At 35.0% G+C, this 17,867-nt stretch overlaps 1 protein-coding gene and 1 long non-coding RNA gene across 3 annotated transcripts; both read right to left on the bottom strand.

Moving 5' to 3' along the window:
• Window positions 1–745: 745 nt before the first annotated feature.
• On the bottom strand, window positions 746–4,115 carry LOC145066214 (uncharacterized). Its single transcript, XM_079013426.1, has one exon. The coding sequence runs from the start codon at window positions 3,954–3,956 to the stop codon at window positions 888–890; it is 3,069 nt and encodes a 1,022-aa protein (XP_078869552.1). The 5' UTR covers window positions 3,957–4,115; the 3' UTR covers window positions 746–887.
• Window positions 4,116–6,124: 2,009 nt separating this feature from the next.
• On the bottom strand, window positions 6,125–7,604 carry LOC145071292 (uncharacterized). Of its 2 annotated transcripts, none has more exons than XR_013690363.1 (5): window positions 7,454–7,604; window positions 7,147–7,364; window positions 6,744–6,805; window positions 6,518–6,636; window positions 6,125–6,316 (listed from the first exon to the last, which is right to left on the bottom strand). It is a non-coding gene; the product is annotated as an uncharacterized LOC145071292 (long non-coding RNA). The 2 variants fall into 2 exon arrangements; XR_013690362.1 differs by having other exon boundaries at window positions 6,571–6,636; window positions 7,454–7,603.
• Window positions 7,605–17,867: the final 10,263 nt, after the last annotated feature.

Genomic DNA, 17,867 nt, shown 5'->3' with positions numbered 1-17,867 from the left:
TTGGTCAATTTTTTTACCCAATATACCATCGCACTTGTTGTTTGTGTTCACCATAATCCTTTTGACCGACTATCACCTAACCCTTTGGACTGACTATAATGAACACAAACAACATGTTTGATGATATATTGAGTACAAACAAAAGGAACGAGACCAAATATGAACAAACTCAATAGTTAGTTACCCTCATGAGTCATTTTTTCAAAAAAAATGAAATTAAAGCTGCAAAAGTATCAAATGTCGCAACCTTCTTATGCCATAATGTCCATGAAGAACGTTTCGGAGGGGTAGCTTCGTCAAAACATGGTCTATGCTATGCCTATCTGCAAAAGGATATGACTGTTTATGAGATGTATCTTTATCAACAAAAACATTTACCTCATGGTATATTATGGTGATGTGTCTACAAAAGTTACATGATTGTATACATACTGATGTTATATCTTATCCCGTGAATTCGATCTTAAAGCCAAGTAAACTCAAAAATCACAACACTTGTGATTCCACTCATTGTAGACTTGTTCAAAATCCATGTTACGATAAATCATTTGATTTGAAATGTAAATGTAGTCATAAAATGCACATGTTTAATCAAGATTTTCCTAAAAAATATTCAAGTGCATTACAAAGTTATGCATGTATGAATAATGTTTTTTCGTGGATTATGTTTTAAGGAGAACCAAGAATGAATCTCATAAAGTCATTAATATGAACAAGAGATGACGTGAGATTAGGCAACAACGTGTTGAGTTTGTACCCATTTGATCAGCTATCACGAATGATAACCGGTCAAAAAAATCTTATAAATTCGAATTATTATCTCATAATAACACAGCATGGAATTATATAAGGCTACTTATAACAGATGTTCCACAATTACATAGAATCTATGCAGCTTCTCTCCCTCTTTTCATCTTGGAAACTCTAATGGTGACTGCAACCTTTACCATGTCCATGGTTACTTCGACGAACAGGTAAAGCTTCTTTCTCCATTGCTTCTTGAACACCAAAACTCCAATAACACCCCAAAACCCTACTGATAAACCACACATAGCGCCCAAGTAAAACCATTTCTCAAACACATCATTTGCTTCGAGTTTGTTGTTGCTTGTTATGGTTCTTGGATCTTCATAATCATAGGAACAATCCTTCGGAAGTGGAGCACCACAAAGATCTATATTACCAACATATATCGATGGATCTGTTAGGGTTTGCAATTGATTTCCTGTTGGAATTCGTCCTGACAAGTTGTTGTGTGACAAATTCAAATGGCTCAAGAAATTCAAAGCTGCTAACGTTTGAGGGATCATCCCACTCAACTCATTTCCTGAGAAATCAAGGGAAAATAACAACTTCATGTTTCCGATTCTGTCTGGAATAACCCCAATTAGATGATTATGAGACAAATTAAGACCCACCAACAAAGAAAGTGAAGTTAGCTCTTTAGGTATTTCTCCCATAAGCTTATTGCTTGAAAGATCCATGTTAAAAACTAAACCCAAAGTTTTTGTATATTCAAGATCAACTCCTCTCATGACCTGAATCACTGTCTCCCCAGAACTGGAACTTCCATTACGAATATCTTGCTCTCTTTTCTCAATCATGCCATTCAACTCCCCAAAACAACGAGGGATAGATCCTGTTAATCCGTTGTATGCAACATCTAAAATTTGAAGATTTGAATTTCTGCATAAAGATTGTGGAATTCTTCCGGTGAAGTTATTGTTATGCAACCTAAGAACCATCAATGTCGTTACATTTTCTCCGATCCATTTCGGTATGTTTCCAGAGAATTTGTTATCACCAAAATCTAAAACTCTCAACGCTCTTAACTTCCCCAAATCTTGAGGAATCTCTCCAGTGAAGCTATTTTCATTCAAATTCAACCATGACAATGATGGAGAAACATGACCTAATGATCTTGGAATAACACCAGACAGCCGATTTGAACTGAATAGCATCATATTCAAGTTTTTCAGATTCTCTAAACAATTCGGAATTTTCCCGGTTAACCTATTTCTGGAAAGATCAAGAATCTCCAAAGAAGTCCTTTTGCACAATGATCTCGGAATCAACCCTTTGAAAAGGTTATTTTGAACATATAGTGAACCTCCATACTCGTCTGTAAACCCATTTGGAAGGTTTCTCAGTGATCCACTGAGATTATTGTGAGAGAGATCTAAGAAACGAATGATGGGCATCTGTTGCAACCATGTGGGTAAAGCTCCAGAAATACTAGCATTCGACAACACTAACTTATCAAGATTCCTTTGAGTTTGAATCCACTGTGGAAATTCATCTGAAATTTTGCAAGAACCGAGTGCAAAGGTTTTTAACTGGAATCGAGGTATCCAATCACCAGAAACATGGAATGTCAAATTCGTATTCGAACTCATATCCAAGTACTTCAACCTTGAAAGATTAGCAAAATGGGATTCAGAAACTAATCCTTCTAAAGAATTGTTCGAGACATCTAGAAAATTGAGATGGGTGAGTTGCCCAATTGAAACTGGAATAGTCCCATTTAACGAATTTGAAGACACTGAAAATACTTGTAGTGAATCTAGTCTTTCTAGAGATTCTGGGATGGGACCCATTAACTGATTCGATTCCAGCTTCAAAACCGTTAAATCTACTAAATTTCCAAAAGATTCTGGAATTGGACCGGTCAAGTGATTATAAGAAAGATCAAGTTCGGTCAGCTGCCCGAGAAATGTCGGAATGGGTCCCTCTAACTGGTTGAAAGATAGATCTAATACTCGTAACAATTTTAATCTTCCCAAAGCTTCATGGATTTGACCTTTTAATCTGTTTGACCGGAGATTTAATACTCTTAAATTCGTTAGTCTTCCAAGGGATTCAAGGCTTAAATCATTTAATCCATTCCCAAATAAATCCAATATCTCAAACGAATAATTTGGACATGTGGATATGTTTGTTGATGGGCCAATCATTTCTAGTCCAAGATTATTGTTCGAAACAATCAAAATTTTAAGGTGACATTGTTTCCAGATTCCAATATGCTCAAAGTTGTTATAAGAAAGGTAAAGGTTTAACAAGCCATGTATGACAGGAATCGATGAACTTAAACTGTTTCCCGAAAGATCAAGGGTCGATAAGGAACTCATGTTTGCTAAAACAGAAGGAAATTTTCCTTCAATTGAATTGTAGCTAAGATCCAGGTTTATGACATTGGGAAGGATTTTACTCAAATTAACATAAGGAACAAGATCGACATTTGAAATACCACAACATGACAAACTTAAATCTATTAACGAAGGAATCATGTAAAGCACCATGTGACGATTTGGTGCTTGATTAAGATCCACTCCATTTAAGTCAAGATGATCGAGTGATGAAAGGCCAGAAATCCATGCCATATCATCCACCATCAAATTTTGTGAATCTGATAATGAATTGAGATCAAGAGACTTCAAATTGGAAAGATTTCCAATGTGATGCGGAATAATACCCATGAAACCTGTGTTAGAGAGATTGAGGTAATTCAGTTGTTTCAAGGATCCAATGAACTCTGGAATCCGGATTCCATGAAAATCATTCCCACTCAAGTCAAGGGATTTTAAGTGTCTCAAATCCGCTAAAGAGGAGCTCACCTCTTCACCAACTAAGTAATAGTTTTCACTAATAAGGCTATTGTCTTCAACAGTTGAGGCGTAGCTATTGCCTCCATAATTACATGAATAAGAACGCGTTATATTACCTCTTAGATGTAGGCCAACAACACTTCCTGTGTAATCATCACAACGGACTCCTTTCCATGAGCAACAATCAGTGCTAACCCATGATGAGAGCATTTTGAAGTCATCTTTGATGCTACGTTTAAACTTGAGTAGAGCTAATACTTCATCTTCAGAACAATTTTGAGCACCTACACACGTATCTATGGTGGCAAAGGTAATCGAGAAAAAGGTAAAAAGAATGAGATGAAGCCCCATGATTCAATCTCAACCTAATTCAAGTAATTGAAAATTGTAACAGGAGAGATGGGCGTCCTTATCTTGAATCGTTGGGAAAGAACAAACTAGTGTTCTCGGTCAATGCATAAGTGATGTTTGGTCAAGTCTTCATGTTGACTTTTAAGGCTACAAAAGTTACGTAAAGTAAATTAGTAAATTACCTACCATTCATTATAATAGGGTACTGTTGATCTAGTGGGTGGTTGATTAAGTAAATTACCTACTATTTGTTGGTAGAGATATATGTGAGGATGGAGGTGATCGGGGTTAGATTGGAATTTAAAAAAAAAAAAAAAAAAAAAGGAGAGAGTTTGTTAATTTGTTGATTAAGTCTACATGGGGTAATCAAAGAAGGAGCTTTAAAAAGGAACCATTATAAGCTTATTTATCTTTATCTTAAATCATGTTGCAAATTTTCGGTTATGGCAAGCCAATAATGAGAAGTGCAACAAGAAAATCTAGTTCGTCGATTGGTGGTCGGTGGATCATAGGAAGAACACACTCATTGTGAAACTAATGTAACCAATATGACAATCCAAATAGCATTAAAATCTTTAATAGTAATAATCAAATAAGTAAAGAAATATGTGTTTTATTAAATATGAGAAAATAAACCATATTTCACAATTGTTTTTATGTTTAGCACGATTAGAAGTAACTTATAAGTTAGTTTATTTTTGAAGTTTTTTCAGATTGTCACGTTCAAAAAGTAGTTTATAAGTTATTTTTTAAAAATGAAATGATTCTTCCATTTAAGAAATTGATTATCCACATAATAAGATGCAACACCTTTAGACATAGGAGTCGTACCACACCTTACCATATTCTTGGTCTGCCATGTCAACGCCACGTCCATATTATTGGTCTGCCATGTCAACGCCACGTCATTTCCCCCCTCACTCTCTTTTCACCCCACAAAATTGATAGGAATAGTACCACACTCAACATATGTTTTTAAAATGTAATTCATTAATTATATAAATATTTAAAAAAAATATTTATAAGGATAAATTGCAAGAAAATCATTACATTACCACAAATTTTCGATTGGCGTTGAGTTTTTTTTTTTTTTCAATTATGTTATTATATTTACAATTTTGTTGCAATATCAACCAAATGACCAGTTCCCCTGTTCTTCTAATAACCATTTTTCTTGAATTGCAATAAAATCACTAAGTTTACCATAATTTTTGATTTTGTCGCTATGTTTTGTTTTTCTCAATTATATAATTACATCTACAATTTTGTTACAATATGAAGCAGTTGACCGATTAGGCGATTACCATCAATTTAGTAAGTTACCAAATAAATGACATCACAATATTGTGATGTTGAAGCCACGTTAGATCTTATGTAGTAGTATCGAGTTTGAAATATAGTGTTTGCAACAAACTTAATTTCACATATCTTTTTAAGTCGATCAAACGGTTCAAACCCACTTAAAAGTCATCGAAAATGACATACTCACCTTTTTAGGTAACAATTTTTATTATAATGTTTAATTTTTAATTCTCGTCAGAGTATGTATTCACAAAGGAAAATATCATATTACCACAACAACGAACTTGTCGTATTTGTTTTAAAAAGTCACTCAAGTTTCTTTTTCTTTTTTAATTTTAAACCTTTACTAGGGAATGAACTCATAATTTACCGTTTAGCACGATCATTTTACCGGTTGTAATAGGTTTCAATGTTATTTGGTGATTGCCAACTAAGCCCAAAAACTCATTTGACCCATAGCATCAAGAAGGAAATTATATATATATATATATATATATATATATATATATATATATATATATATATATATATATATATATATATATATATAGGGCCGATCCTAGACAATTTGGGGCCCAGGGCAAAATAATAAATGTGGGCCCTAATAATTTTTTTTAGAGAGAAGCACCTTCGGAAATTTTTATTAACTAATATAAATTTTACAATTGAATGCTCGGACTCTCCACCTATGACAAAAAAGGTTTCATGAATAAGGGTGGCAAATCGGGAATCATTTTGTGCTCTTGCCTAACACGACACGACATGAAATGTTTTTTTTCAACCCGAACACGACACGACATGATATCGTATTTTTTTTTCATTAACACGAACACAACAAAATAAAAACACGAAAAAACACGACAAAATTAACAAAACAGCCAATTGCATAGAGCCATCCATAAGTTCTAAAAAAAGTTAATTCAAACTTGAAAAACACATGAACAACATAGAATGATGTAAAGATCTTCAAATGTATGACTGCATCGTTTGATGTTTAACCGTGCTATGCAATTCCATAATATCATCCGTAAGTTCTTGTAAACACAACTCTTCATTGCCTTCAAAAAAATAAACATATTAAAATTTGTTAATCATTAATTAAAAAATCAACAATAAAACACAACTATCAAAAAAATCTAACAAGAAAACTCAATTACTTTAATTGCAAATAAACAATCTATGACACTTTTTAATGTGATTTCTCAAACTATATGTCCAATTTTTGGTTTCTCATATGTACTGTTTTGAGCATCTCTTACATTTTTCCCTTTCCCTCCCGTCCCTACCAATTGAAAGTGTGTCAAAATATTACCAAACCATAGACCATCTCTCTTTCCAGTTTTACATTAACTCCTTCACCCTCCACTTTAACATCTACCTGCACAAAATCAATGTCAACGGATTCTTCTTCAAGTTCAGTATCTTAAAAACAATATAAAGCCAAAAATAACAGAAATTAGAAGCAGAAAATTTAATAAGAAATACCTGATGAGTGTAATGATGTGCTACACAGCCGCAAAAGGTATGTGTGCTTTATGAGCTTTGCCCTTTTCATATTAACAAAAAAGTGGAGTGCATGTGGAAAAAATAATACAAATCAGTTCTACATTTCTTCTGTTTAAATAATACAAATCAGAAGCTAATAATAGATAATAAAAATCAAAAGCAAAGAACGATTAAAGCATAAAAAATACAAATATAAACTAGAATAACTATACTCTAAGATTAAACTAGAATCAACTAGTCAACTACTGCTACATCAGTGGTGAGATATATGGCTCAATCAGTGGTATTAGAAAACAGGTGGTTTCAAAAGCAATTAAAGATTTAAGAGCAAAAATGAGAATCGATTTATGAAGCTAACAGATATAAAAGCATAAGAAAAAACCTGGAAGATGCTATTGGGGGTTCGTCAATGACGATACACCGAAGCTTCAAGTCTTCACGACTTTACCTGTGTCGATTAAAAATGGAGGATTGGAGGTTCAGCAATGTCGATTCAAGAATTGTTAAATATAAGTGCAATCGATTGAGAAGAAATTGAAAATTTTGGGTTGGTTGGGAAAGGTTGCGCAGAGAACCATAGATTTGTGATTGTGTATGAACCTAGGACCATGGAGACTATTAAAAATCAGAAAAGATGAGAACCGGAGAAGAAATCAATTCCAAAAAGAAATATGAGAAGTCTAACTAACCGTTGCTTATGCTATGGAATCTGAACTTCTAAAGAAAACGTTTGGATTTTCCATAGTAATTAATTGCTGAAGATTTATTTGTGTTGTGCGCCTGCGTCTTGGAAGTCAGATACTCATCTCGCACGCACGCCAGGTCTTCGCTCCTCCCGCTTCCTTTTGGGTCGGCGCTTTTAAGAGGATTGGGCCTTGAATAATCAGTCCAAAAGACTTAAAACCAACGGGCTATTGCTATATATCTAATATAAGAAAATATAAAATGGGCCCTTTGGCATTTGGGGGACCGGGGTGGTCACCCAGCTTGCCCAGGCCCATGGGCTGGCCTATATATATATATATATTAAACTTGGACAATGCTAAGGAATAGTGAACATTGCCTTTTTATGTCACAGCTGCCCCTCGTTTTCTATCTGTCCTTATTTTCGAATGAAATGTATTTTGGGTGCTATTTGACAATTTGTTGAGACTTTGCCGTTTTCGTATCCAATCACGCTTTCACTGCTGTATTTGTTTTAATTTTTTTTATCGGTAATATTTTGGCATTTTGTATATTCTAAAACGTGTTGTTTCTATCTTACTTTCACCGCTTTTCGACCAAATTAGATTCCGACGAGTGTTATTCTTCTTCACGTGCTTCTGATCAATGTTAATCCCTCCACCCATCCACCACCTCGGATACTTCTTAATTCTTCATTATCGCTCACTTCCACTGCAAACTTTCATACGCTCCAAAACCCACCGTCTCTCTCTAAAGGCATCGATGGGTTCTTGACTGACGCGATTTATCGGAGGCTCGGGTTCGTGTCGGGCTTTCCAGAACAACCTAATACTCCTTCGATATCATCTGATGCGTCCAGATTGGGTGGATTAAGGTGCCCAGGAGTGGTTCATGTGATCCACGCCCAAGACGAGAACAAAAATCAGCGAATGATTTATCGGAGGCTCGGGTTCGTGTGAGGCTTTCCAGAACAGCCGAATACTCCTTCTCCGATATCATCTGATGCGTCCAGATTGGGTGGATTAAGGCGCCCAGGAGTGGTTCATGTGATCCAGGCCCAAGACGAGAACAAAAATCAGCGAATGTGGGCATCCAATAAAGGGATCGATGGTGCTTAACCATAATCTATATGGTCGCTTCTGTTTCTCTTCTCCAATCTACATATGGGTGCTGTTGTTGGTGGGTTGTACACTATCAACCCTCTCATACACGTTTACTGGTGTTTTACCTAAATTTTTTAATTTGATTATACAGATTGAATTCTTATTCGATTCTATTCATTCTTGGTTTTTTTTTTCGATTTCATCATGTTTCAAGTTGAAAACCATGTATCACAGAGGACATAATCGATTCGTCTGTGTTGCTGTCAGGTCACGGGAACAAAAAATATGAGTGCAGCCGCTGATTGTTATAGTGCCGACCATCGGAGGGTGTAGTGGTGGCGTCCCATTTTTACAAACGATGGATGGAAATTGCCTAAGCAATATCGCAGTAAACAAATTAGATATCGACGTAAGTTCTTCTATAACACCCAAAGTCTTGAAAGCCAAGAAAGTAAAGGAAACCCTAGATTTAAGGGGGCCTCGGCGAGTCGAAGGAGGAACTCGGCGAGTCCGAGCGAGATCTGAGTCGAGGAGTAAGTGACCGACTCGGCGAGTCTGGTCTGTGCAAGGAAAACCCTAAATCCGGGGCTTGGAGCCTATTTAATCGCCTCATTCTTCTTCCTAGGGCTCCTTTACTGTCTCTCACACCTAGAACGCCGCACCCTAAGCCTCCATTGTGTTCATTCAAGCTTTTAGCCATTTTGAGTGGTTTTAAGGAAGAAGAAGAAGTGGGAATCTTTGAAGCATCAAGGAGTGGCCTTGGATCCGAAGTTTGGGAAACATTTCTGAGCATTTGAAGGTATTAAGTCGTTCCTCTCCTTTAGATCTTCTTTGGTTATGAGTTTTGGGGCTTTTAAGCCATGTCTAAGTTTAATCTTGAGCTTGAGGTCCAGATCTGAGGTTGCTACCTCAGATCCATGCTTGTTTTGGTTTAGAATCCCGTAAAGTATCAGCCATTGAGTGGATTTTTGGAGCCTTTGGTCTCAAACCCTAGTTCATGGTGTATTTTGCTTAGATCTCCATCTTCACACGTAAAGTTTGCAACTTTACGTGGGGGATAGGCTTGGGAAGAGTAGATCTACGGTTTGGAGTCCCTGCATGACTCGAAAGTCCCCTGCATGTTGTGGAACCGAATGGACTCAGCGAGTCCTTTGAGTGGACTCGACGAGTGGCTTGAAGATGAGGAGGAACTCGACGAGTGTGATGAACAGCTCGTCGAGTCGGATGAAGATGGGCATGAACTCGACGAGTTTGATGAACAACTCGGCGAGTTGGATGGAGATTGCTTTGTGCTCGGCGAGTCTGTTCTTAGACTCGGCGAGTCAGGTCGCGTAGTCCCAAACCCTTCGAGTTAAGACTCGAGTCAGCGAGTCGAGCAAGGACTCAGTGAGTTGGTCAGGACAGGATTCAGGAATCTGTAGACTCGGCGAGTCAGGGGCTGACTCGGTGAGTCAAGTCGCGATTGGAAGGACTTTGAGCATAAGAACTCGGTGAGTCAGTAAGTGGACTCGGCGAGTAGGGTTGACCTGGAAGGTTGACTTTGACTAGGACTTTGACTTTGGCAAGGGTAGACTTGGTTGACCTTGAAGGTCAGTTAGACTAAGTAATGTGTTGATATTGGTGGCTCGGGGAACTAGTGGAGCAGCAGTTCGGAGTCAGTGGTCGGGTAGCGGTCAAAGGGATTAGCAGCAACAGTTCAACAGTATCAGGTGAGTTTCCCTTTGTATGAATGGGTCTACGGCCACAATGCCGGCCCATGTAGTTATGAGTAGAAGACCCGGGGTTAGCCCTAGGCACAGTATGCTAGTATGGTATTCGGACGAGGTCCAATGATAGAGGGCGGGTGCCCAAGGAGTGGTTTATGTGATAGTTTATACTTGTTGTCTGTGTGATATTTGTATGTGCCTGGTAGGGAGGTGAGTGGGAGCGAGGTCCCGTATCTCACCAATAGCAGAGTGTGGATGGTGTTCCACATCTCAGTAGCAGCAGTCCAGGGGCGAGGCCCAAGTTAGGAAAGGAGTGAGGACGGGCGGGGCCCGTATCTCACTATCAGCAAGAGTATGGACGAGGTTCCATGACTCATCAGTAGCAGGACACGGGCGGGGCCCGGAGATAGGCGAGGCCTTAGAGCAAGAGCTGTTAGTGTATGTTTAGCTTATGTGATGTTATGTGATATATGTATGTGTTATTATATGTTAGTGGGCGGGGCCCTGTGACAGGCGAGGCCTAAGTGAAACAAATCTGTATCCGAGCGGGGCTCGAAGCCAGGCGGGGCCTGGAGCGGCGGGGCCGTTGTAGCGGGCGAGGCCCAAAGTAGGGGACGAGGTCCCGAATAGTGGGCGTGGCCCAGTATGTGCAGTATGTGGTTATGCATGGTATGTGGTAAGGTGGGGAACTCACTAAGCTTCGTGCTTACGGTTTTCAGTTTTGTTTTCAGGTACTTCCGGTAGCGGAGGGAGGAGCTCGGGGTGATCGCATGACACACACCATAGATTAGTCAGCCTGGGAATGTTTACTTTGATAATGAACATGCGTTTTGAAAACTTATGCTCAAATTATGTTTTGGAATGATGACTTTGTTTAAAGTAATGTTTTATTTAAAAGAAATTTTTGGGTCGTATTTTTGGGTCGTTACATCTTCAATCCATAGTTCACCACTCTGTTTGAACTGAAAAGGATATGGGGAAGCATATTGGTAAAGAAAGAATGTAGCATGGGTAATAAACATATATTTAGATATCTAGATGTATCATTTAGTTATATGTCAAACAAAATTAACATTAAGCATTGAAATACTTGGAAGAAACTTTTATAATAATATAATTTATTTGGTCTTACAATTCAATTTTTTTTTTATAATTCAGCTATCATTCTGATTGGGAAGATAGTCGGTACTGCAGAAGAAATGTTGCTGCCCTCATAAAGGTTAGATATCTAATATCAGATGAATTATGTATTTCTACTTATTTCAATTTTTTAATTTGGAAACAGGAAAGCGGGACTGACAAGGCTATCGTTGGTAATCAAAATATGGTTAACATGTTTCTATTTTAGATGCATATGAAGTGTTCTATGAAATGCCCAAATGAACTTTCTGTTTATAAAAGCACTTTTCAAGTCTTAAAAAACGACATCATGTAGTGGTGTTTGAGAAGATCGTTAGCTTTCACAATTTAAGCTTGAAGCTAAGCATATTTATTTATTTATTTTTTGATGTATATTTTATATTTTATACATGTTTTTTTTTATAATTTGTAATAATTTTGAAGTGGAAGTTGGTATGAACATGACAGAAGTAGATGGACGTGTGATGGCCCCACGACAACTCAAACTCGATTCTTTAGATGGTAAAAAATAGCAGCAACGTCAGAATATGCGACAGTAAAAAGGTAAAACGCAGACAATATCATGAAATCCAGATATAATTTGTATTACATTATTTATATTCATTATTAGATAGCCTAAAAAGAGATTGACTTACGCTTATGGTACTTTGTGTATATGACAGGCAACACTTTTGGAATTTATTTGGAAAATTTATTGATAGCCAAGTTGTTAGTTGCTGCTGATAAATATGATTTGTAAGGGTATATCTGTCAATTCTGTTGGTAGCCCTCTACCGCTTGCAGATGGTTATTAACTTATTATGCCAGAGAATTGAAAGTTGTTTGCTTAAGATTTGTTGTTGAAAAAATTACGGGTATACTCTCATTTTACAAAAGTTTTTTTTTTCCATTCAAACGATTAGGTGCATACCTACCGGTCACCGCTTCCAGCTCCTATATCGACAATCAAATCAAATACGTACACGAATGTAGACCAGATGCGACCGTCTTCACGGTTCTCATACGCTTTCGTGTCCGTTTACACCTGTCACCGTTCTTGTGCAGGTATTTTTTTTTTAAAAATTTAGTAACTGGTCTTGGAATTGTGTAAAATGTTTTTTTTGTAAATAATTTGTGATTTTGGACCATCACTGAACTTGATGGAACTCACACTGGTGGTCATAAAGCTCTTAAAGGTCTGATGCCGATGATTTCTCGGAGACACACAAATCCTCGATTTTCTTTTATTTTGTCCACGTGTTTGTTTTTTCTTATGTTCACCGTTATGCTAGCCAATTGTGATTAATTATAGCTTGTCACCCTCCTCATAATTGCTCAAAGGAGAGGGACCCAGACTCCGGACTCTTCCTGAAATAGCTGCGCTCCATCTTTGAAAGTTGAAATGGGTTTAATACACATCTCTAGGTGTTTCGATTTCTAAACAATTAAATCCAATTTACTTGATTTCGACTCTTTTTTTTCATTTGGGATTTCATATCTTCTCCTGTTGAGGTTTTCTCTTGTGGTTTTTGTAGTAAATAATGATTTCGTGGAGTATTATGGAGAAGGAAACACGTTTTACCAAAGTGATTGGTGGTGGTTAAAGCAAGAATGGAACGTGGAGGCGAATATTTGGTCTTTAGGGATAACAGCAACTGAAATGGCAAAAAAGGAACCTCCGTTACCAAATCTTCATCAATGAGAGTACATTTCATTATCAGGTCTTGATTTTTCCCTTTATTTCATCATTTCAAGATTTTCCTTGAATAAAGTCTCTTTGTTTTGTTTATTAATTTTTCTATTTTCAATATGTATATTGATTGTTTTTATACTCTTTATTTACATACTGTTTTAGACAAATGGAACTCCAACTAAATAAATGCAACATTTTTCCAATATTGACATTTTTCCCATTAACAAGCATTGTAATAACAATTTTGACTAAAGTCATTGACTTTGTTTATAGTGTAGTATAATTTTGACCATAGAATTGGATTTCTGATTGAATTTGCAGGTTAGTGGATGAAGATTTGTATTTAAAGCTAAACCCATTTAGAAAATGGAGTTGATTGTGTCGACTATTGCAAAGTCTCAGGTAGACACCCGATGTTAGTTGTAATTTTTGATTTTCTTGATAGGTCATTGATTCATTAACGTCTTATAATCAATTTTTATAGGCAACTGATTTGTTGACTCAGTACTGCAGCCATGGAAGCGTATTCCAAGATCCTGAAAGACCTTCCCCACATGTAACAACGAATGATCTTATATTATCATCTAAACAGATAAGCATCGGATGTAATATATATTATGTCTTCACACCAATATCAACTATGTGACGTTTATGCTTTCAACTATCTCTTACCGCATTAAGTTGCAAATATGCATATTGATGTAGACTCAACAACATATCATTAACACTTAAAAAGAGTAGTTTGCATTCTACACGTAACTAATATTTTTTACAAAATTCATAGCTATGCCATAACATTCCACAAACAAATTGTCCATAAATTACTATATAATCCTTCATATTCATAAGAAGCATAAGATGCTAAAAATAATGATCATATATGTTTACATCCATCCCCGCAACGCGGGGCTCCTCATCTAGTTCCAATTAAAGATGTAAAAGCTTTTTCCAAGTTTATCTAATTACAAACATGAAACATCTTATATTTTCTTCGATTCTTTTAGCCCAAGAAATAATTCTATTCACCATTAAAGCCCATCAAGGATAGTCCTGTTTTGATGAAGGCCGATTGCTCCTTATGAAATATGAATCACCCATCTCAATTAGTCAACACCGTTTTAAGCCTTCCCGCAGAGATCTTAGAGATGATTTTGGATACACAACTAATTTTACTTTAATCTTTGATATTAATAGTCGTGTTGATATTAGTTAATTACTTTTATTCCTTCATCATTTCATTATTGTGTAAATCTTTATTATTCACAACATCTAAAGATGAAACAGCATTATTGATTATTAAAACTAGCTAGGCTCCATTGCGTGTCATTGCCAGAAGGCAAGTAAATTATACTTAAGAAACATTTATTTCGTAATATGACATATTTTCATTTTGTAGTTTTAGAGATTATCCTATTATTAACCTTTTCACCTCTAATTCTATATCAATCTATTAAACTTATTAAAAAAGCAAGTCTTGTATTATTTTTTGCCTTCCAGAAAAATGCAGAACTTCATGATGAAAGAAGATGAAGAGAAAAATGAATCTGAGAAAAATGTTTTCAATTGAATTCTAAAATGAAAGAGTTACAATCTATTGACAGAAAGGAAAGACACTACAGAGCACACAGACGAACTAACTAACTTCTAACAAACTCTTTCTAACTGCCAAATAGTTAAATTACAATATTATCCCTGTTTATGTAAAGAATGACGAAACTGCCTTTGTGATCATTAGAAGCATTGTGCTCTAATTTTTCGTGAAACTTTTTATTTGCATATCATTAGTGGTTTATTACTTTATTATACATCGTTTGACAAGAGAGTGGTTAAGCTGAGAAGCGTGGGGAAGTTTTACTGATTATTATATAATAACTTTTTGATTTAATTAATATTTGTTATTAGCCATGTTTATTTTTCATGACAAAATTTAAGAAAGTAATTATAAACTGTTAAACACGTGACTAGTCGAGCTAGAAACAAGAAATAATAGTTCTTTACATACAAAGACTATACCAAGGTGCCTTTAGTAGTTTAGTTATTGACTTTGCCTTTCACTTTACACATGTTCTTCCATAACTATATTTCTTTTTATAATTATACTCTTAAATTTATATATTTTGTAAGACTTGAACACTCATTTATTTAACACACTCAGGAATTTCAGAAGCCCTATACAATTTAACAAAAAATAGATCCTAAATTTTGAAAAACATAAAAATTCAAGCAAAACAATTATAAATTTTCATATTCTATTGCAAAATACATAAACTAAAATTTCATTCAAAATAATACACAAAATAACTTGAAAAAGTTATTCTTATAATATTTGTTAAAATAAAATTTTCAATTACATATTTATAAATATCTTTATCCAAAAAGTTCATCGATTCCGAACTCAAGTAGTAAAGTTTTAACACCTATGTTCTCTAAAAACCTATTAAAAAAACAGATTCGAAGGGTTGCATATGAGTTTTCTTAAAAAACTACTTAAACTAGTTTTTCATGAGTTTTCTTAAAAAACTTCAAATATAACATTGATTAGTTATAGAAAACTCATTATCTTAAATGTTCTTTTATTTCATTTATAAATTTTAGGTAGCTTATTAGGTAGTTTTTACCGAACATCATTTTTTATTATTTAGCTTATAATCTAACAACTAAATTATCAGCCATCAACTAGTTTTTTTAACCATAAGCTAACTTTCTACCTAATCCACTACACATAACATATATAGTCATCTCATAGTGTCAATTATCATGGAAAAAATGATAAATAATATGCATGCATTTTTACAAACAACTTATAAAGATACTGATTTATATCAACATTTTGCCCAACTTCAATCATAACATCAGGAAACATAAAATAATAGAGGTGCTGAAAAAAACTGAACCGAATAACCTATATGAACAAAATAATATTCGGTTTAGTCCGTTGGATTTATTCGGTTTTTGGTTCGTTTTTTTTTAAATCAAAATTCCAAAATCTTATTTAGTTCGGTTTTTTTGTTACCATTTTAACCATCCGATAACCGAATAAATAAATAAATAGTGTCAAAATGCCATAATAAATTATTTATATGCCACCATAAATAATGCTAAGAAAATCTTTTTCCAATATGCTTTAAGTTAATCATTATTGATCAATATTGATGGTGGTTTTTAGTTCTATTTATACTTTTGGTTATTGTCATAAAACAATGTGTTTTGAGTTTTATATCATTTATTCTAGTTAAAGAGTGAAAATCATTATAAGAATATAAAACTTACAAGCATAAACTTAAATAAATATTAAAAAAACATAATTGAAAAATATCATATTCCGTTTTGAAAACATTTACCGAAATATTAAGAATCAAGCAAAGCCCTTTGATGAGTGAGTGACTGATTTTTTAGTGCATGGCTAGTTTTTTTAATTTTTTTAGACAAATATTCGTGATTTAAAATTTAAAACATTACTCTTTTTTTAGCTGTTGGGCTACAACGGACTGACGGAGCGTTTGAAATTTTGAATGATTACTACTAATTCTGGGCCTTTGGCAGGTCTCATAAGTCACCCCCTTACTTAGTACATTACAAATACAAATATGTGTGTATTTATTAATTATTTTTCTCTTTATTTTGTACAGTGTATGAGTGTACAAAGCAAATCTTACAAAATTTTCAGCATATTAAATTTACATTTACGTCTAATACTTTGACTAGTGTTTATTATAATCTGCTAAGTTAAAATTTATAGAAAATCATTTTAATTTAAACTAAGTACATTTGTTTGTTATTTGGAGTTAACCGTAAACCGAACCAATTAAACCGAATGATATTAATTGATGTTGTTTCCGTTAGTAATTAAGAAATAAAAAACTGATATTTATATATTTTCCAAATCTCCTCATTACGTGTCCCCTAGAACAAAGCAACTGACGATTTTGAAGTGTTGAATATGACTCCGTGATGTATAGACTTTACTTGCATTATGGAGGATGATGCATCGCTTTCCCCACAATGGAAGAAAAGTAGGTTTGTGGATGCATCATCAACAGGACCTTCATTATCATTATCAGATAATCGGGTACATCACGATCTATACCGTCGAATCCACCTCAAGCGCCACCCTCGGGGACACTACGAGCACCACCCACATGGCATACAGGACGACAATGTACCAGTGTAGAGTTTTATAGTGACATTCTTCATTGATTTGATAACTTGAAGTGCCTCTATTAGATCGGGAAGAAGAGGTGAACATTATAAACTTGAATACGGATATTACTAGAACATATTTTATATATATATATATATATATATATATATATATATATATATATATATAGAGAGAGAGAGAGAGAGAGAGAGAGAGAGGTTCAAGTATTTAAAGTAATAATTTGTTATTGTATGCATAAATGTGGGCCAACCAAAATTAAATAAAAAATTAAATAAATAAATAAATAAGGATAGTTTAGTAATTTGTTTAGTAACTTCAAAAAATAATCCCTATAATCATGGTATTGACTTTTAACGTAATCTCTCATGTTTAAATCTCGTTCCCTCTTTATCTAAAAATCAAATCTTGGCGGCCAATCTGCAAAATTGGAATAGACAAAATCGATCGTTCTACAAAAATCGATTCTCATCGCCATAAAATCGAGCATAGGAACAGAAGAGAGAATGAAACTTGCTAGAACGTTCATCGGAGATGGCCTTGCCGTCAGAAAAGCAGCAAAATCGGGTTATATCCGGCACCACCATCAATCGCGGTGGGGACTTCTCTTCTCGTATTTGGGTTATATCTAGCCAGCTC

Source organism: Lactuca serriola, chromosome 8, assembly GCF_051521515.1.
Source record: "Lactuca serriola cultivar US96UC23 chromosome 8, Lser_US96UC23_V15, whole genome shotgun sequence".
Taxonomy (NCBI): Eukaryota; Viridiplantae; Streptophyta; class Magnoliopsida; order Asterales; family Asteraceae; genus Lactuca; species Lactuca serriola.
The sequence above is the reverse complement of the archived record's forward strand: the minus strand, read 5'-3'. Positions and strand labels throughout refer to the sequence as shown.

Excerpts from the sequence above, each read along its gene's own strand:
- LOC145066214 (XM_079013426.1), bottom strand. The coding sequence starts at position 3,956 with ATGGGGCTTCATCTCATTCTTTTTACCTTTTTCTCGATTACCTTTGCC.